Below are 22,143 nucleotides of genomic sequence, written 5' to 3' on the forward strand. Positions count from 1 at the left end.
TGGCGCAGTGGTTTGGCGCCTGCCTTTGGCCCAGGGCGCTATCCTGGAGACCCGGGATCGAATCCCACGTCGGGCTCCTGGTGCATGGAGCCTGCTTCTCCCTCTGCCTGTGTCTCTGCCTCTCTTTCTCTCTGTGTGACTATCATAAATAAATAAAAATTAAAAAAAATAAATAAAAAAAAATAAGAACATCATGCAATAAATATTGAAAATATCCCACTTCCAGAAAAAATAGGAAAGTTGCTCTACTTTACTACTAATCTAGGGAAAGAAAGTTAACTATAAAAGAGATGACAATAAAAATAGTGTAGGATACCAGGGGCCGCAGGCTGGCTCAGCTGGTGGAGCAAAAGTGACTCTTGATCTCAGGGTTGTGAGTTTGAGCCACATGCTGGATATAGATTAAAAAAAATCTTTAATGAAAGATTATAAAACATCAAGTGCTGGTGAAGAGATGGAGCAGCTACAACTTTCATAAAATACTGATGGAGATGTTACTCAGAACAACAATTTTGAATAAATAATTGTCAGTACTCAATAAAGCTGCACTTAGAAAATACAGAGTATCAACACTGTATCAAATATATCAAATATATAGGTTTTTTAAGATTTTATTTATTTATTCATTAGAGACACAGGGAAAGAGAAAGTCAGAGACACAGGCAGAGGAAGAAGCAGGCTCCATGCAGGGAGCCCGACCTGGTACTCGATCCCAGGTCTCCAGGATCATGTCCTGGGCTGAAGGCGGAGCTAAACCACTGAGCCACTTGGGCTGCCCAAATATATAGCTTTTAACAGAAATTTTCAAGACCTACAAATAAAAAGAAAAAATGTAATAATACACTAGACTTGAGCAGTGGTGAAGGGTGGGAGGAAGAAGTCAGTAGAAACTGAATGACCCAGATGTTAGAGCAGGAAAAGATTTTAAGCACTATTATAAATAATATATTTAATACTTACCTGGCAGGGGAGATACCATGATCACAAAGGTGGTTTTCCCAAAGCAAGGCTTATCCATTATATTCCCAAATGTAGCGATCCAAAGGGGCACCTACACCCCAATGTTCATAGCAGCAAGGCCCACAATATTCAAACCATGGAAAGGGCCCAGATGTCCATCAACAGATGGATGGATAAAGAAGACGTGGTATATATACATATACAATGGAATATTACTCAGCCATCCGTAAGGATGAGTACTTACCAATATATACATCGACATGGATGGAACTGGAGGGTATTATGCTAAGTGAAATAAGTCAATCAGAGAAAGACAATTATTATAAATTTCACTCCTACGTGAAATATAAGAAACAGTGTGGAAGAACATAGGGGGAGGGAAGGAAAACTGAATGGGAAATCATCAGACAGGGAGGCAAACCATAAAAGACTCTTAAGTATAGGAAAGAAACTGAGGGTTTCTGGAGGGGAAGTGGGTGGAGGGATGGAGTAATTGGATGAAGGCAGTAAGGAGAGCATGTGGTATGAGTCCTAGATGTTATATGCAACTGATAAATTTATTGAATACTACATCTGAAACTAACAACGTACCATATATATTGGCTAATTGAATTTGAACTAAAAACTAGATAATATGTTCAAATAACTAAAGAATAAATATATAAAGAATTAAAGGAAAGTGTTACAATAAGTATTCATCAAATAGAGAATCTCAATAAAAAGAAAAGGATTAATAAAAATACCAAATTAGAATTCTGTAGTTAAAAATGCAATAACTGAAATGAAAAATCCACTAGAAAGATCCAAAAACAAACAGGAGATAGAAGAAAGAATCAATGAACTTGGAGCTAGTTAGCTAGAAATCATCCCATTTGGCAAACAAATATGAAATGAATGAAGGAATATAAACACAGTCTCAGAGATTTGTGTTGCATGATTCAACATATCAATAGATACATAGTGGAGTTCCTACAGAAAAAGAGAAGAGAAAGAGGTTAAGAACAAAGCAAAATAAACTAAAATAAAACCAGAAATAGTAATGGACAACACTGCCTATGTTTGGTAAAAAAAAAATAAAAATAAAAATAAAAAATAAAATATAAATTTAAAAAATTTAAAAAACACAAGAACAAAAAACCATTCAAGATTTTACTGGACGGGCACTGAGGGGGGCACTTGACGGGATGAGCACTGGGTGTTATTCTGTATGTTGGCAAATTGAACACCAATAAAAAATAAATTTATTATTAAAAAAAGATTTTACTGGAGATTTCTATCACATAACACATAATACACAAAAATACACAATAATAAGTTCCAGAAATACACATGCTTATATGTGAAAGCCAGAACAATTCAAAAGTGAGGCAAAAAATACATATGGAAGAAATGAACAATATGAGATAAAGGAACGATATGAAATGAAAGAACAATACAAAAGAAAACAATACAAACTAAATGAATAATACAAAACAAAATGCTAAAGTCACTCAAACGAGAAAGGAAGAAGCACAATTTTCGTTATGCTCAGGTGGAATTATTATGTATGTAAAAGACAAAAACAATATACAAAAATGAAATGTTTCTGTGTATTAATAGCAAATAATTCAAAGATTGATAAACTATTCCATTGACAATAGTGCAAAATTTAGGAATAAATTGAACAACAACAAAATCAATACTTAACGATAAAGACATGAAAACTATAAAAAATTGTTGAGAGGAATTGGAGATCTAAATAGATATTCCCTGTTAATGAATTGGAACACTCTACTGTTAGGTATCTATCCAGGTGACCTGAGTAGTCCTGCCCATTCAAAACTTTTACTCTAGTATTTACAACAACAATCTTTTTTTAAGGATTTATTTATTTATTTATCTGAGAGAGAGAGACAGAGAGACAGAGAAAAAGAATGTGGGGAAGAGATAGAGGGAGCCAGAGAAGCAGACTCCCCAAGGAGCGGGGAGCCTGATGCAGGATTGTAGGACTCGATCTCAAGACCCTGAGATCATGACCTGAGCCAAGACCAGGAGTTGGATGCTTAACCAACTGAGCCACCCAAATGCCCCTACAACAGCTTTATTCAATGTAGCTAAATATTGCAAACAGCCCAAATGTCCAGATGAGTGGATTAGCAAAGTGTGTTATATCCATACAATGGAATATTACTAAGCAATAAAAAAGAAAAAAACTAAAGATTTATGTAACAACATTAATGTTATTAAAAAACAATATTAATGTTCTTAAAAATATTATCCTGACTCAAAAAAAATCCAGACAAAAAAATCTGTATTATCCCAATTGTATGAAACTCTGCAAAAGCAAATTTTACAAATATAGATGTACAACTAATCAGCAGTACTTTGCAGTTAGAGGTCAGAGATGGCAGTTTCTTAGAAAGAGAAGAAGATACTCTGAGGGTTATAGAAATATTTTATGTTTTGACTGTGGTAGTAATTGGTCTGGGTATATGTTTGTCAAAGCTCATTAAATTATATACTTGAAATGAATACTGCTTATTGTATCATAATTATCCCTCAATAACTTTTATTTGGAAGAAGTTATTATTTTCTAAAATACAATACTTCAATGTGTTGTATTAATATAACTTCTGAATTATATTTTTCATGAAAGGCTTCTTTCATGACAAATCAATAAATATATGCTAAATTCATTTTAAATAAAGCTGCCTAATTTTTCTAGATACCAAATTCAATTGCAGCCCTGTCAATGTTATAAATATCAATACTTAAAAGCTTAACATCAGTTTTTATTATTAACAATGCCATTAGATATTAGTTTAGGTATCCATTTAAGTATCTGATGATTGGTATGAGGCCTCTTCCCAGAAATAGGTGCTTTTAAAGATAACATTGCATGGGGTGCCTGGCTGACTTAGTAGAGTATTTGACTCTTGACCTTGAGATCCTGAGTTTGAACCCCATGTTTAGTGTAGAGATTACTAAAAAAGAAAAGAAAAAAGGAAATAGTATTGCCTATAACCTCAGAGGATTGATAGATCTACAGAAGATACAGGATCTGATAGGGACTTTCTGAACTAGTTTTTGTTTTTTTTGTTTGTTTGTTTTTTCCTCCACAACTGAGAGCCTGTGTCAACCAAGGAAAGACAAAACTGTTAAATTGCAAAATAAAATGTGTGCTTATTTGGGGACTTAGAGATTGCAATCCAAGAGAGACAGATTCATCCAAAACCAAAAGTGTGCTTAGGAGAAACAAAGGAGTTTAGAATATTTAAAGAGGGGAGAGGGAATTTATATAAGTCATTTTGAATGAAATGAGATTGGTGCTGTATATATCTCTAGTTACAGTAACCTATGTGTAATTGGTTGCTAGAGCTAGTATTAGGCAGAAAATCCATTTGTGTCCATTTTAACATAGAATACGTTTTGACTTCTAGCCCCACCCTTCCTATGTCCTCCTAACTCCATTTTTTTAAAATTTTTATTTATTTATGATAGTCACACACAGAGAGAGAGAGGCAGAGACATAGGCAGAGGGAGAAGCAGGCTCCATGCACAGGGGGCCCGATGTGGGATTCGATCCCGGGTCTCCAGGGTCGCCCCTGGGCCAAAGGCAGGCGCTAAACCTCTGCGCCACCCAGGGATCCCCGCCTCCTAGCTCCATTTTAAATGAACATCTTAGTAATATTTACTCCATTTTATTCTCTCCTTTGTCACCTGCAAATAGACATTTATACAGCTTTTTCAGATACTTCTTGTCCTTGATCTATAACTTCCTAGGAGAAAAGAGGATATTGGTCTATGAAACCTAATCTCTCTGTATTTCTGATATATATTTCTCATAATTCTTCATATATGGACTGGTAATAAATTATATACTTGAAAAATCCAGAATGCATCAGGTACTTAGAATGTTCTAGGTCTTCTAAAATAATGAATCATCTTCCGGCCTAATTCAAGTTTATTTATTTATTTATTTATTTATTTATTTATTTATTTATTTATTTAAGATTTTCTTTATTAGAGGGAGAGAACAAGTGTGTTTGTGTGTGAGAGAGAGAGAGAGGAAGACGGAGAAAGAGAGCGAGAATGCACCCAGAGGTAGAAACAGACTCCTCACTGAGCAGGGGCCCAATTCGGCCTTGAGCCCAGGACTCTGGGATCATGACCTGAAGGCAGATGCTTAACCAATTGAGCCACTCAAGCACCCCTAATTCAAGTTTAGAATATCACCTAATCCCCACTCCTACCACCTGCTCTCTTAGTTTTCAATCAGGAAAATAAGGAATGTACATTTAGGAAGTTAAAATGAAATCACTTTTAGAATAAACAATAAAGGACAATTCTTATTTACAGAATTGTACACAAAAGATTATTTACAACTAAATAAATCATATTTACAATGTCACACTGTGAGGGAACATTGTGAAATATTGCTACTAGATTTCCTTGTTATTCATTTTGAGACTAAGCCAAAACGCCAAAAGTTGTCTCTCAGCAGACACATGCTAGAAGGAATAAACCACTCAAGATATAGATGATTGGATTTATTTCAAGGAAAGCTTTGAAGAAATAGAAGTTTTAATGTTTTTTTATCCCATCCTCACAATCCAAGAAATCAAAAGAATATAATTTTTTTAATTGCATGTTTTTTTACTACCTTAAAGCCCACTGATGTTTGGGTTTTAGTTTCACTTTTGTCTGTGTGTGGATGTATATATGTGCATGTGTGTTTTCTAACATGTAGGCCCAACCAATGGGTTCTTCTGAAAAGCTTCTCTTGCAAAAATACCAAGCAGGTATCACTATCTATTCTATTGCGTTGTTTTTTCAGAATTTATAGATTCTGGTTTTTTCCCTATACTTGCCCTACATTTCCTTCTATTCATTCTAACATTCAGGAAATTAAATGCCTTCAGGGAGCCATTAAGGTCTTGAGAGTTTCCTAAATCCCTCAAGAAACACAGAGGAACTTTTAATCATGTATTTACTATATCCTTTCAATCAGAATATTATCTCCAGGGACTCTATTCCCATTTGAACCTAAGTAAATATATAACTAAATTTTTATCTAACCCTGTCTTCTGACATGATTGTTTTTTGACCATTTTGCTCTTGCTTTCATACCATGGGTGCTCTGCCTATGGTTATCATATATTAAAGGAAATTTTTGAATTTAATCGTCCTACCTGTAACTACTATCATTTATTCAATTTGTATTACTGTAAGTGTTAGACAAATTTAACTTTTCCGTGTGATTGATTGATTGATTGATTATTTGGGGAGGAATACAGAGAAATAATCCATTGGAATGAGTGACTATAAGGTTCCTAAATAAGCTAAAGTACTGAATATTTTTTTCTTCCACTGGTAAGTGAAACTCACTTATTTGACTTTCAGACAAATACATTTTGCAAATTAGCTAAAAATACAAAAAACAAGATGAAGAAGGCATAAAAATTATGTTCTAATTTTATTCTTATAAACCTAGAGTGGGAAGGATTTATAATCTGGCCACTTATTCTCACTCCTTATCCTACACTTCAATTTCTTTTTCTACATTAACATAAAAAAATCATTAGGCAATGCCTACTGAAACAATGAAAAATCATTTTTTTAGTCAGTGTAAAATATTCTTCCCTAAAGGATGAATTGCAATCTGTCATAATTACATATTTCCATAGGGATTACTCACCCATCAGTGTAGAAATCCTAAAGCTAAACAGTTACTTCATTTCTTACAATTTCAATAAATTTGTAATGTTGTGTTGTTTTGTTTTTAAAAAGACTTTATTTATGAGAGACACAGAGAGAGAAAGGCAGAGACACAAGCAGAGGGAGAAGCAGGCTCCATGGAGGGAGCCCAATGTGGGACTGGATCCCGAGACTCCAGGATCATGCCCTGGGCTAAAGGCAGGCACCAAACCGCTGAGCCACCCAAGGATCCCCTGTTGTCTTGTTTCTGAGTTATACCTACTATACTAAAAAAATAGTGTCTCCCAAGTGAAAGGATAATGAAATATCTCCCTGTAATATATAGAGGTAAAGCTATAGCCCTGTGAACTATTTAAAATATTTATTTCTATTTTCTATATAATATAAAAAGATAGCTATTTTTCAAACAAAATATGGTAATAATCAACAGTTGTGCATTAAATGGAAAAGACAGGGATCCCTGGGTGGCGCAGCGGTTTGGCGCCTGCCTTTGGCCCGGGGCACGATCCTGGAGACCCGGGATCGAATCCCACGTCGGGCTCCCGGTGCATGGAGCCTGCTTCTCCCTCTGCCTGTGTCTCTGCCTCTCTCTCTCTCTCTGTGACTATCATAAATAAATAAAAGTTAAAAAAAAATAAAAATAAATGGAAAAGACATTGCATATTTGAGGAAACATGTTGCAACATCCAAAAAATATTGTAAAAAGTATCTGTATGTTTTATAGATTTGCTTTATTTTATAGGTTTACTTTGCTCTTTATCAGAAAAAGTAAAAACTTTGTTTCCTGAGTCTCCTGAGTAAGATATTTCTATTGGATACCAAAAGCCAATTATAACTTGCTGATCGCCATGTTTACCATTCCAGCTCAGTACCCTTTCCCCTCATTCCCAGTGGACATTTTTCACGGAAGCTAATGCCTCCAACTGTTTCCTAAGGATAACCACAAAGTTTTTGGATGTTAGGGCTTAGTATTTCATCATATCCAACTTACCAAAAAAATGTAGAATATAAGCTAAACATGAAGGCATAAGTGGAATTTCTCAGTTCAAATGCCATAATACAGTTAATTCTTATTGATGTATTTGACATTAGCTGCCATTAAATCCAAAATGAGAACTTCATTTTTTTAAAGATTTTATTTATTTATGTTTTCTTTTTTCACTCATGGAGTATCCTTTTGGAATAGACTAATAAATAGTACTTGAAGAGACCAGATGCTTTCTAGTTAAAATTTTCTAATTTTATGGGTAAAATAACCAGGAAAGAAAAGTCAACGGCTCAAGTTGCACAGCTAGTTAGAGATTCCAAGTAGTTTTGATACTGTGGCATGATTCTTCTCAATTGACTCCAATTTTTTTATCATTAACAGGTACCAAGAAATACATACCCATGGCTGATGTTAATTTTACATTGGTTACAGAGTTTATCCTTTTGGGACTGACAGATCGTGCTGAACTGAAAGTTGTCCTCTTTGTGCTTTTCCTGCTGATCTATACCATTTCTTTGGTGGGGAATCTAGGAATGGTCTTTCTAATCCAAGTAACTCCCAAACTCCAAACACCCATGTATCATTTCCTTAGCTGCCTGTCATTTGTTGATGCCTGCTATTCATCAGTCTTTGCACCAAAAATGCTGCTGAACTTCTTTGTTGAACGGGAGACAATCTCATTCTCTGCATGCATTGTGCAGTATTTTTTATTTGTGTCACTCCTTACCACTGAGGGCTTCTTGCTGGCGGCAATGGCTTATGACCGCTACATGGCCATTGTGAACCCTTTATTTTACACAGTGGCTATGACTAAAATAGTTTGCATTGTCCTGGTCATTGGGTCATGTGTAGGAGGCTTAATCAACTCATTGACACACACAATTGGTTTGGTGAAATTGTCTTTCTGTGGGCCAAATATCATCAGTCACTTCTTCTGTGACCTTCCCCCACTATTGAAGTTGTCATGTTCTGACACATCCATGAATGAACTGTTGCTTTTAATCTTCTCTGGAATTATTGCTATGATCACTTTCTTGATTGTGATGATCTCCTATGTCTTCATTGTTGCTGCTATTCTGAGGATCCGCTCAGCAGCAGGTAGACACAAAGCCTTCTCCACCTGTGCTTCACATTTAACGGCTGTGACTTTATTCTATGGCTCTATAAGCTTTAGTTACATTCAACCAAGCTCTCAATATTCCTTAGAACAAGAAAAGGTGGTATCTGTGTTTTATACCCTGGTGATTCCTATGTTAAACCCAATGATTTACAGCCTGAGAAACAAGGAAGTAAAAGATGCTGTGAAAAGAGCTACAGAAATAAAATATTGTCCTTGTTAATTTCGCACCATATGTGGTCCAAAAATAGCATACAAAGAAGCTCTCTGGAACAGAATATTTATATAAATTTATTAAAGTTTTGAGACTGAAGGAGTCTTAGAGTTATTTTTAATGGGAATTTTCTATTTTATAGCAGAAGAAAAAAGCCTAGAAAAATAACAAGGTAAAGAACATATGTCTGGTTATGGTTTACAAACTAACTTAAAAACTATAGTAAGATCTAGGCTATTTATCTCTGGACAGCTGAAGACCCCTTCATTCCTGTATATGCATAGAAATGAATACATACAAATAGATGCATAAACATACACACAAATAGACAGATACAAACAAGATTGATAAATAACAAAATATCTCTTATATCAGTCTCTCTATTAAGCACAAAAATAAGTAAAATACTTTTAAAGCAAAAATGACTGGTACTTGAATTATCCACGAAGCTGGCATATGCATGTTCTGAAATTAGCCTGGATTATTTCTAGCCAGACATTTTTCAAAATAAAAGCAGATTCTCAAAAATAGTCAGAAAAAGATCCTGACTAGATCAGGATCTAGATCGCCTAGATCGCCTCTGTGATTTCACTCCCAGTGATCAGTCTGAACTATGTCCCTATTTGTGGCCTTCCTTGGTTTCCATTACTATATATGAAACTGAAGGACCGAATGCTACACTTTTACTTCCACTCCACGTGGAAGGGTTAGCAAAACTTAGTGAAAACTTATGCTGAGAAATTTGCCTTCATGTTTAGAAAGGAGGCCTCCAAGAAAATTAGGGAGTCATTAATAATTATTTCCCTTTTTTAAGATTTTATTTATTCATGAGAGACACAGAGAGAGAGAGGGAGAGGGAGAGGCAGAGACACAGGCAGAGGGAGAAGCAGGCCCCATGGAGGGAGCCCGAGGTACAACTCGATCCCGGGTCTCCAGGATCACACCCTGGGCTGAGGGCGGCGCTAAACCGCTGAACCACTGGGGCTGCCCTATTTCCTCCTTTTTTTTTCCATTAAAGATCTTACCAGAATCATCTTTAGCCATTAAGCAAGAAATTCCTTGAAGGTATTCTAGATAGGAGGAAATCTGTGCTATATATTCCAAATAGGGAAAATATGCAAAGCCATTGTTTGTCCTTTGATTCAAATTATATATACAAGTGTATAATGATGAAATCAGGTCTGTAAATACTGATTGTCCCATACTGATCTCTTCTCTGCAAATTGCTACAAAGTCTCCTATCTGGACAAAACAGTATTATAGAAAATACCATTTACAAATAAAATTATATTTAATTTTTTAGATTCTTTTAAATACTAAAATAATAAGAGGCAACTAGGCTCAGCAGCACAATGAGAGAGCTGAATACTCTATAAATATTAATATGTGGTTTTACAAGGCAAGCTAGATTAAACTTCTATTTTTTTTTTTTCCTCTCAGTGACAGCCAAACTCATGAGTGAATGGCTCCAATATCTCTGCAGGCAGCAAATTGAAATGTGAATAAAGATAGTAAATTGAAATCTTCATTATGTTAGATATGCATGCAAAGAAATTCATTTAAACGTTTACTTTTCAGAATGAAATAATAATACCACCACCAACAACCCCAAGAACATCATATAACATTTGTGTGGACCTTTATGGTTTTCCAAGATCATTTAATATATTACTTGAAATTGGGTCCCTTAAGGCTACATATATCTGACATTTATGTATAAAAGGCATTCATAAAAGTGAATTTGTATTAAAGTTTTGATTTTCAGAAAAAAATAAAAAAATAAAATAATAATAAGTAAACCTAATTTTGCATCATTCTTCACAATTTTTTCAAAAGCATTCAATATCTCATATCCTAGAGTATCAACACAAGGAATGATATGATATATAATATACAAGCCAGATAATTAGAACTCAGAAAAATAAAGTTCTGTTACAATATGTACCCCATAAATAAGGGGCTGGCCAAGATAAAGATAAAATAACAGTTTATTAAGTGGGCATTTATGGAGGAGAGTTATTTTGTGGAACAAAAATACCATATTGGTTTATGTTTAATGATGACCTTTAATTCATCTGAACAAATGAGTTGCTGTATTATTGTATATACAGCAACTATTATCTACAGTAACTAGATGGTCATATAGAAAAAAAGTAATCCCTTTCCTAAATTGTGATGCAAATGAGAGATGTATGGCAGATTTATAGGATGAAGATTTGAAAATGAGTAATATATTCAATATAATGGATAATATGAGTACTACATATATATACCTCATCATATATATATGTGTGTGTGTGTGTGTGTGTGTGTGTATATATATATACAATGCAACTCGGTTGAACAGATTCCAAATGTCCTTAAATGGTTAATATAATTAGTCAATTAGAAATAAATGAAGACTTCATGAATGAAACATGCTATTTCTTCAACTTTCATGTAAAATATCAGGGAAAAAAATTGAGAATGGGCTCTTTCAGCTCCAATACATTTACCCATCCATAAAATTGGTTACTGCTCAACATCAACACTTCGAGAAATCAGAATCAGTAGATGTTTACTAAACATAACTTTTATATCTAAATAGGTGTTATTATTACTATTATTATTTTATTTCATGTTTGTAGATTTGGAGTTCACAGTCTGGAAATCGGTCTAATTCATCAGGGAAATAAGTCACCAGCACTGCTTGGACAAGTTGTGGGTACATTTGCACAGTGGTCATGTTTGTTGTTTATTAAGAGACAAGTTATTTTAATGAATTTATGGTTCCTAAGATTTGAAATTTGGTTTTGTGCTGTGAACACAATAGTGATTACATTGATCCCAGGCTAGTGCTTGGTCAATTGCAGCCTGTGAACAAATTGTAATTCTCAGGATGATAAATATCTAAGAAGCGTATTTTCATCATATCAAAACCCTATTGATATAGAATCTGAATCTGATATAGAATCCCCCCTAAAAATGGTCCAATGTTAGTCATCCTTCTCCTATAAAACTAATTAAAATTTTAGCAATTAAATATGACCTTTTTTCTTTCTTTTTTTTTTTATAAATTTTTATTTATTTATGATAGTCACACACAGATAGAGAGAGAGAGGCAGAGACACAGGCAGAGGGAGAAGCAGGCTCCATGCACCGGGAGCCCGACGTGGGATTCGATCCCGGGTCTCCAGGATCGCGCCCTGGGCCAAAGGCAGGCGCCAAACCGCTGCGCCACCCAGGGATCCCTGACCTTTTTTTTCAATTTAAGCAATACCCATCTTTCTTTTGAGCGGGTATCATTCTTAGATACGTCTTATGAAGTCTTAAAATTCACATATTCTCACTTTTCATTCTTAGACTGTTCAGATGTTCACTGTTTGCTGAATTAGAATATTATCCTGAATCTAATTTTTCTAGTACTAGATATTTCCTATCTTTCCCACTATTTTTCATGCAATATGGTTTCAAATTCCATCATTATTATGTTCACTCCTTAGTAAATATTGAAAGGCTTTATGGAATAAACAGTAAGAGGAACACAAATTTTTACACCAGACTATCATTATATTACGATATTGTTCCACCATTTCCTTAAGTCTAAACTCAGATAATTCCTTTAATTATTCTGGGCCACGTATAATGTGAATCATATGGATCAGAATATTTAATTAAATAAAATTACATAAAGATTAATTTTTTTAAATTTTCATTTATTTATGATAGTCACAGAGAGAGAGAAAGAGGCAGAGGAAGAAGTAGGCTCCATGCACCGGGAGCCCAACGTGGTATTCGATCCCACGTCTCCAGGATCGCACCCTGGGCCAAAGGCAGGCGCCAAACCACTGCGCCACCCAGGGATCTCCATAAAGGCTAGAGATAATAGTGATGAAATGCTTTGAACATACTAGGCATTTTTTTTTAAGGATTTTATTTATTTATTCATGAGACACACAGAGAGAGAGAGGCAGAGACACAGGCAGAGGGAGAAGCAGGCTCCCTGCAGGGAGCCGGACATGGGACTCGATCTGGGGACTCCAGAATGATGCCCTGGGCTGAAGGCGGCACTAAACTGCTGAGCCACCTGGGCTGCCCATACTGGGCATTTAACAACAACAACAACAACAACAACAACAACAACAACTCAGTGAGGATCCTACTTAATATTTGGTTGCCAAAGAAAAAGCAACACTGATATTAGTAAAATTATTATAATATTCCCTGTGTGTTAGCTTATTTAACTATTGCTTCACTTTATTTTTTTGTTACCTGTATTTTTTTATTTATAAATTTATTTTTTTATTGGTGTTCAATTTGCCAACATATAGCATAACACCCAGTGCTCATCCGTCAAGCGCCCCCCTCAGTGCCCGTCACCCAGTCACCCCCACCGCCCACCGACCTCCCCTTCCACCACCCCTAGTTGTTTCCCAGAGTTAGGAGTCTCTCATGTTCTGTCTCCCTTTCTGATATTTCCCACTCATATTTCTCCTTTCCCCTTTATTCCCTTTCACTATCCTTTATATTCCCCAAATGAATGAGACCATAAAATGTTTGTCATTGCTTCACTTTAAAATCACTGCAAATCTGTAACACCTTGTTCTTGTATAGCTATTTGTTGGTTTGGCTGCATTTGACCTATACCACTGACTTATTTATTCTTATTTGCCCCCTCCCCTTTGTTACTAAACATAAATGTCCACCATTTCACTCTGATTACCACCTTTTATATTTTTCATTCTATCCTTCAAGGTTAGAATGAATTTCTAGGTTGAATTTAAAAATTCAACCTAGAATTTTTAAAATGTACATTTATGTTCAAAGACCACAGTGACAAAAATGTTAAACTTCATGTTTATTTTAGTGTCTTAATTGGGTAAATTATCTCTTGTATTAAAAGGCAATCTAGTGTGTGAACACACACACTTGAATTCTATCTAGTGATTGATGATTGCTTTCACTTCTTTTGGATTATCTCAGATTGAAATATATGCATATTTTCCATAATTACTACCAATAATGATGCAAGTATATAGAAGCATATGGTCATCAACAAATGTAACTTAGTGCTCTTTAAAACTAAACATATATATATATATATGATATTATATATATAATGTAAATTATAATGATAAACACTGCTGGAGTTCATTTTCACTTATTTAGATGGTTTATTTGCAGAGCCTCATATAGGTGAGACATGAATTTATGTGACAGTTTCCTCTAAAACTGAGAAATGGCCAAATCCATAAATTGCTACAATTTGGTAAGACAGCACTGGGACCTTACCTTTCCCAAATCTCTCTTTGCTCTTTTAATGAAACACAGTATCACAGAATCACTGGGGATTTCATCCTCCAAAGACCCTAAACCAAATATAAACACAAGTCAGGAAACTAAGAGAAAGGTCTAAGCTTCCTCTCAACACCAGGTAGGTGTTATATTTATGTATTCTAACAAAGGAATTATACATGCCTCTCCAGTTTTCAAAAATGGCAACTCTTAATACATGCTATGAATGGAATGTGATGAAAAATCATCTGCTTCAAATCCATTCAAATTACTGAATGAGGTGAAATAGAATTAGATCATTATCACATAAAATAGCTCTCTTAGAATAATTAGTGGGTTCAGGGTGCCTAGGTGTAGGACTCAATTTTTGCTCAGGTCATGATCTCAGGGTGGTGAGATCAAGCCCTGAGTGGGTTCCCTGCTCAGCGGAGAGTCTGCTTGAGATTCTCTGTCCCCTTCTACCCCTTTCACTCATGCTCTCACTGTCTCAAATAAATAAATAAATCTTTTAAAAAAAGTATTGGGTTCATCCCCTATTTCCTCAGGTAGCTTTATTTAGAGCTTCATATAATTATGTAAATTATAGTAGTAAATTTATTTAAAGATATTCTTTAAAATTTAAATTTAATTATTACAAGCTGTTAAATTGTGTTAAATCTGAGAGTGGTGATTTTTGGCCCTGTTATCACAGCTAAATTTTATATTCAAAGAATCTAAACTCAGTTAATTTATCATATATAACTGATTTTACAGTAAAAGAAACACGGCATGAAAGGCAATCCAGATGAAAATTACTATTTATTAAATGAAAATCAAAGCAATAAAGCTGAAATCAGTGACATAAGAGGGAACTAATTGTCAAAGTAACAAATTGGTTTGTTTAAAAACAAAGTCGGGATATCTGGGTGGCTCAGCGGTTGAGCACCTGCCTTCGGCTCAGGGCATGATCCTGGAGTCCCAGGATCGAGTCCCACATCGGGCTGCCTGAGAGGAGCCTGCCTCTCCCTCTGCCTGTGTCTCTGCCTCTCTCTTTCTCTCTCTTTCTCTTTCTCTCTCTGGGTCCTTCATGAATAAATAAATAAAATCTTTAAAAAATAAAAAAATAAAATAAAAACAAAGTCAAGGGAGGCAAAACTATCTAAACAAAATGAAACAAACAAACAAAACCTAAGATCCAAAAAATTACCTCAGTCAAAAGCCGTTTGTCCAGTATGTCAATAGATAATGCAATTTCTGTTTCACTTGGTTGTTTTACTTTGATTATACAGCAAGCATTTAGGGAGTGTGCCAGACAGTTTTTACATAGTTTCTTATTTATCACAACTATCTCCTGAGGAAGGTTAACAGATAAATCGTAGTTAATCTAGAAACTAGGATTTAAGATTGAAATCACAGTTTAATTCAGCAAAAAAACAAAAAGAAATAAATGAACAAGAAAAGACCTCATCCTTCTTTTTTACCTCTGGCATCTCAGTAAAGTAGATATGGTCAAAACAGTCTTGTCCCAAGGTTTGAAACATTTGAATTGTTACTCACTAACTTTATATCACTCTGGGAATAAAAGCACAGTATCACAGAATCAGGTCCAAACCTATGTCATTCTCACTTTTTTTTAAGATTTTATTTATTTATTCATGAGAGACACACAGAGAGAGAAAGAGAGAGAGAGAGAGAGAGAAACAGACAGAGACAGAGACACAGGCAGAGGCAGAAGCAGGGTCCATGCAGGGAGTCTGATGTGGGACTCAATCCCCGGTCTCCAGAATTGCACCCTAAGCCAAAGGCAGGTGCTAAACCGCTGAGCCACTCAGGGATCCCCTCATTCTCACTTTTTATTCACTATCAGAGAAATATTATTGCCAAAGCCTGAATTGTGAAACAGCATATTAATTAATGTTCATGAAAATATTCAATTGTCAAATTAATGTGAAGCGTGATCTATATTTATTTCTCTTATTGGAAACTCCCAAAATATAGCAGTGCATTATGTATTCCTATAAATCTTGTGGTAAGGAAAGTTTTCCCTAATAATTATTTAATCAAGTGTTTACCCAATATACCAGCTATCATAATCTTATTTTTCAAGTAATCTCAATTATATGAGAAAGCCTAAAATAAACTTAATTTAATAATATATTTCTTGATAAATATCGGTATCCATGCATGATCTAATGTACCAAAAGTATATGCATAGTCTTTGAAATTAGACTCGAGGCCTTTTGACTGCAGAGATTAAAACATATTAAAGCTTCTTGATTTAATCTTAATGAAAAAAATATGATATGGACTAATCCAAGCCATTGGGTAATAAATACTCTAGGAAATCAGAAAATGGAATGATAAATACCTGTTGGAATAGCAGAGAGCAACTTCCCAGAACAAATGAATTTTAACAAATAAGTAATGTTATGACTAGAAAATGTTTGAATTTTTTTCATCCTCTATTCTAGACATACCTAATTCTCATTTTCCATTTTTAAGGCTAGTCTATAAATCAAATCATGTATATATTGTCTATTTATATATAAATATATATATATAAATTATGTAATATGTGTCATGTATTATCTAAGTTAAAAAGATGTCACAGGCAGTAGTTTTGCTACATATCTCAGAAATTTACCTGTTAAATATTGAGGCTTTTTTGTTTTTTATTAAGGAATGTGTTTCCTAAAAATACAGGGCCCTTGCCTTGTGGTCTGGAATCTGGAGTATACTGTTACCAGGGCCCCATCTCCTAAAGTCTTTCTGATAAATCTATGAGGCTTTCCAAGAGTTTTGATTCTTCCAGGGTTCTCACGGTGCATAATGTCAGTTTATACCCCTGATGAGACATTGAGTCAACCAAAGTCTCCTATCAGGTTGACTTCTCACACTTGTGAGAACTGAATTTCCTGTGGACTATGATTGTTAAGACCATGCAGTTTTCTAAAGATGCTAGTACACTGAATTCATATATTCAGACCATACTCTGGTTATTTTCATTGTTCTCTTGTTCCCTGCAGATCCCCCTTAAGGGGGGGGGGGGACACACACATGGCCAACAGAAATGTCAGTGTGGTAACTGAATTCATTCTCCTGGGACTGACTGATAACCCTGACCTGAACACTGCCCTATTCGTGCTGTTTCTCTCAATCTACCTCGTCACAGTGGTGGGCAATGCTTGGATTATCGCAGTAATCTGGGTAAGTGCCCAGCTCCATTCCCCCAAGTACTTTTTCCTTTGTCAGTTGGCTTTCTTGGATTTCTGCTATTCCTCAGTCTTTATTCCTAAGATGTTGGTGAACTACATAACAGGACAGAAATCCATCTCCTATCATGGTTGCCTCCTGCAGTATTCCTTCGTCAACATGTTCTTGACCACCGAATGCTTCCTCCTGGCTGCCATGGCCTATGATCGGTATGTCGCCATTTGCTGCCCACTTCACTACAAAGGCCTCATGACCCACACATTCTGTGTCCACTTGGTGACTGCTTGCTACCTAGTAGGTTCTGCTAGCTCACTCACCCACCTGAGCAGCTTGCTCAGCCTGTCTTTCTGTGGGCCCAACGTCATCAACCATTACTTCTGTGACATCCCACTGCTTTTTCAACTGTCCTGTTCTGACACCCAATCTAGTGAGATTTTATTTATTGTCTTCTCTGGCACAACATCGGTGACTACCTTTCTGATAGTGGTTAGTTCTTATCTGGGAATCCTCCGCACTGTCCTGAAGTTACACTCCACAAGGAGCAGATATAAAGCATTCTCCACATGTGCTTCTCACCTCACAGTAGTGACTCTTTTCTATGGAACAGTGATATTTACTTATCTGGGAAGCAGCTCTAGCTACCCACGGGATAGAGCCAAAATCTTGTCCATATTTTATACTCTTTTGCTACCAGTCCTAAATTTCCTGATATACAGTGTGAGAAACAGAGAGGCCAAAGAAGCAATGAAAAGAATTATTTTGAGAAAAGTATTTGCTCAGTGACCATGAATTTTTTTAGAAGAAACCTTTAAGGGATGTTTATTGATTCTGCAGGCAGGTGCATTGTTAAATACCCATGAGATTTGTTGGAAGAAAAATGGTATTCATTATTGGCTTCTGGAAACACACAGATATATATTAAATATATTATGCACGTATTTATACATACATATACCTGCAATCATTCTGTCTGGGATGGAAGACATTTCCTCTGTCCTGTTAGGTTTATGGTTTGAGGACCTGTAAACTTCACCAACAAAAGACAGGTTAACAAGTGAATACACAGTTTATTCATACATAAATAAGATGCACAAAAAAGTAGCTTGCTCAATAATTGGAGGTGGGGGTGCATATACTTAATTTAGTAGGGGAAAGGCTTCTACGGGAAGAACAAATGTGCTTTTGAGGGAAACAGGAGAAATAAGAAATTTTGTGATATTTCTTGTTTATACAGAGGCAAGTGGTCTTCTCTGTCTTCTCTCTTGGCAGACAAAACTCTAGGGAGAGAGCAATTATGGCAGACTCATTCTTGGAGGTTCCTGCCATAGTCAGATAAGAGAAACTCTGCAAAAGCCTCTTTATGCATTGACTGATTCCCAGGCATCTCCAGTTTAAAATAATTTTATGCCACTATGTAATTTGGATCCCTTACATTTGCAAATTATTACTTTGAATCTCTACTAACTCAGTGGAAATCAGTTCCAGAGAGTGCACTCAATCTTCTTTCTTTACAACTCTAGAGGAGCTGATCTATTGTACAGATCAATGGAGTTAAAAATTCACCCTAGACCAGTAAGATCAATGTTTGAGAGGTAGAATTCAAGCAAATTGTAATGGTTCTAGGCAAAGATGGTATACAAAATACACATAGGGAATTCTACTTGTTTCTGTAAAATAGGAGGCCTGTGCATTTTGTATGCCATCTTTGCCAAGAACTATTACAATTTGAATATTTAACTTAAAAAAATAATTCCACAAACTCCTTTTTATGACAATTCCATTTCTTTTTTTTAAGATTTTGTTTATTTATTCATGAGAGAAAGAGAGAGAGAGAGAGAGAGAGAGAGAGAGGCAGAGACATAGGCAGAGGGTGAGGCAGGCTCCATGCAGGGAGCCCGATGTGGGACTCCAGGATCACGGCCTGAGCTGAAGATGGACACTTAACTGCTGAACCACCCAGGCATCCTGGAAGTTCCATTTTTGCCAGTTGATTATTACTCCCTTTTATTTTTTTTTAAAGTAGGCACCACTCCCAACATAGAGCTTGAATTCAATACCCTGAGATCTAGAGTTGCATGTTTAATTGCCTGAGTCAACCAGGCACTCTCACTGTCAAGTTTTAAAAGAAATACCAAAATGGAAATGCAAAGGTATCCTGTCATACCAGAGTACAAGGGGATTCACTTAAAATTGGCCCTTAGGAAACTTCCATAAAACAGTACAGCTACTTGAAAAATGCCAATAGTTTTTTTAAACAAATGACTGTTAGAACTCTATGTTGTTTATGTTCATCATTCCATATAGTATTTATTGTTCTGCTTACTCAGAAATGCATCAAAAACTCTGATTAGTATCATTGTTGTCACCACAATTGTTAAGAAAGAAAGCATAGCCTTGGCTAATGGCACTTTTGTAACATGTAATAAACAGCAGCTTTGAGTTTGTAAAAAGAATGTTTATCAAATGGAATGATATTTAGCTCATAGCAATAAATCTTTGCTGTTAAAAATCTATAAGTCTATGGAACTTTTTTCTCATTGCCTGACAATTTACTTTAGGTAAATATGTAATATGATTTTTTATTTTCAAAAAATATCCTTTTTATTTAAATTCAATTAGCTAACATATAGTATGTTATTAGTTTCAGATGTAGTGTTCAATAATTTGTCAGTTGCATATAGCCCCCAGTGCCCATCACATCTCATGACCATCATCCACTTACCCCCTCTCCTCCACCTTCTCTCCAATAACCCTCAGTTTGTTTGTCTCCTTCTCTGATGACTTCTCACTCAGTTTTCCCTCCCTTTTAAAGCAAATTTTATCTTACTGTTTCTATATAGTCCATATTTTCTTCTAGAATAGTCTCACTGTCAAATGTTTTAATATAACAGCTGTTCAGTAATCACTATTATTGTCATAGCCAAACTTCTGAAAGCAAAACTATCACCTAATAATGGGGATTTTAGGCAATGTCAAGCACTTTTCCAGGTATCTTATAATCACAGACTATAATTTATTTCTATGTTGGGATTACTAAAGTATTCATCTCCTGATGTTATGTACTTAGGTTTTTGTTTTGCAAAGAAATTTATATAATAATGATAAAGTCTGTATTAAATCTTTATTTTTCTAATTGTTTTCATCTCACAGATTTTTGATAATGAAATTCTTTGGTAAAATACATAGAAACAATTTCTTTTGGTACTTTGCTAAATTACTTTCCAAATAAAATGTAATTCCTTCATCAATATAATTATATTTATTTAAAATTTTAGTTATTATAGCCTCACAGAAATAAATAATAAATGCACTGTGGGATAAAGTCTCATAAATGAGGGAAGTCAAACCCCATATGTTAAAATTAATGAAGATACAATGAATGATTATGCTCTTCTTTCCCCAAATTATCAATTGATTTCATGAGAAGCAATTTGAGGACATATTTCCTCTGTTCTTATTACTAAAAAACAGGAATGTGAGCATGGTCATTGGGCCAAAATCAAGAAAACAGAAGCATATTAAATCAAATGGATGGGATGAAATAAAAAGTTATTATCATTTTGAAATATTGTACAATTATAGATAGAAGCATTATTTAGGAATGCCATTAAAACCACAAATAAGTCAGCTGTACTTAAATATTTCTTACAAAGGTTATAAATTGGTAGAGTGAATTTTCTTAATAGTTTCAGTTAGATATATGAAAGAGCAACCAAAATTAAATTCTCCCATCTGATGAGACCTTAGTTATATACAAAGATGGTTATTCCAACAATCAGTAAATGACCTTAACCAAGCAAAGTTTTCCCTGAAGTTTGCTTCATCTACTTCTGCACTTTGTGATGATCTTGTTTCTGGTTAATGTTTTAAAAATAAAATCAGTAATTTAATATAATTCTATGGCATGTGTGTGAATATAGTCTATTTCTTTATATCTATAGCCAACCTGAATATATGTTTGATTTTGTTGTTTTTAAAAGCCTGTTAGCTGTGCAATGCTGATAATAGTATATATCTATATCTATAGATATATAAAGGTGTCTATATATCAAGCTATTTATAGATAAAGAAAGAAAAAAAAGAAAGAAAGAAAGAAAGAAAGAAAGAAAGAGAAAGAAAGAAGAAAGGAAGGAAGGAAGGAAGGAAGGAAGGAAGGAAGGAAGGAAAAAAAGAAAAAGAAAGGAAGGAAGGAAGGAAGGAAGGAAGGAAGGAAGGAAGGAAGGAAGGAAGTTTGTATGATAAATTAAGGTATTAAGGTGTTTGGTTATACTTTAATCCACAGGGGTCAGGCAATCCTGAATTAATATATGTAGGTGTGAATATTACATATTTCAATGTTTTAATTTGCAAAGTTCTATTGCAGGGGAAAGCCACAGTGCTATAAAAACATATCATGTCAGTGGATATGGAAGTGAAAAGGTCAAGGGATATATTATAATTGCCTTATTATTGAATAAATGTCATAAAAAGTGATTAAATATGTTTTATAAGGTTTGGAGGAATATAATTATAAAATTTTTTTAATAAATTTTTATTTTTTTAATTTTTATTTATGATAGTCACAGAGAGAGAGAGAGAGAGAGGCAGAGACACAGGCAGAGGGAGAAGCAGGCTCCATGCACCGGGAGCCCGACGTGGGATTCGATCCCGGGTCTCCAGGATCGCGCCCTGGGCCAAAGGCAGGCGCCAAACCGCTGCGCC

General features: G+C 35.1%; 2 protein-coding genes across 2 annotated transcripts; both read left to right on the forward strand.

The window, feature by feature from the left end:
* Nucleotides 1-8,046: 8,046 nt before the first annotated feature.
* On the forward strand, nt 8,047-8,985 carry LOC140613405 (olfactory receptor 5J3-like). The gene has a single exon (XM_072791933.1). It carries the CDS (start codon nt 8,047-8,049, stop codon nt 8,983-8,985), a length of 939 nt encoding a protein of 312 aa, XP_072648034.1.
* An 8,301-nt stretch (nt 8,986-17,286) lies between these two features.
* On the forward strand, nt 17,287-18,225 carry LOC140613650 (olfactory receptor 5J3-like). Its single transcript, XM_072792082.1, has one exon. It carries the CDS (start codon nt 17,287-17,289, stop codon nt 18,223-18,225), a length of 939 nt encoding a protein of 312 aa, XP_072648183.1.
* Nucleotides 18,226-22,143: the final 3,918 nt, after the last annotated feature.

This window comes from Canis lupus, chromosome 21, assembly GCF_048164855.1.
Source record: "Canis lupus baileyi chromosome 21, mCanLup2.hap1, whole genome shotgun sequence".
Lineage (NCBI taxonomy): Eukaryota > Metazoa > Chordata > Mammalia > Carnivora > Canidae > Canis > Canis lupus.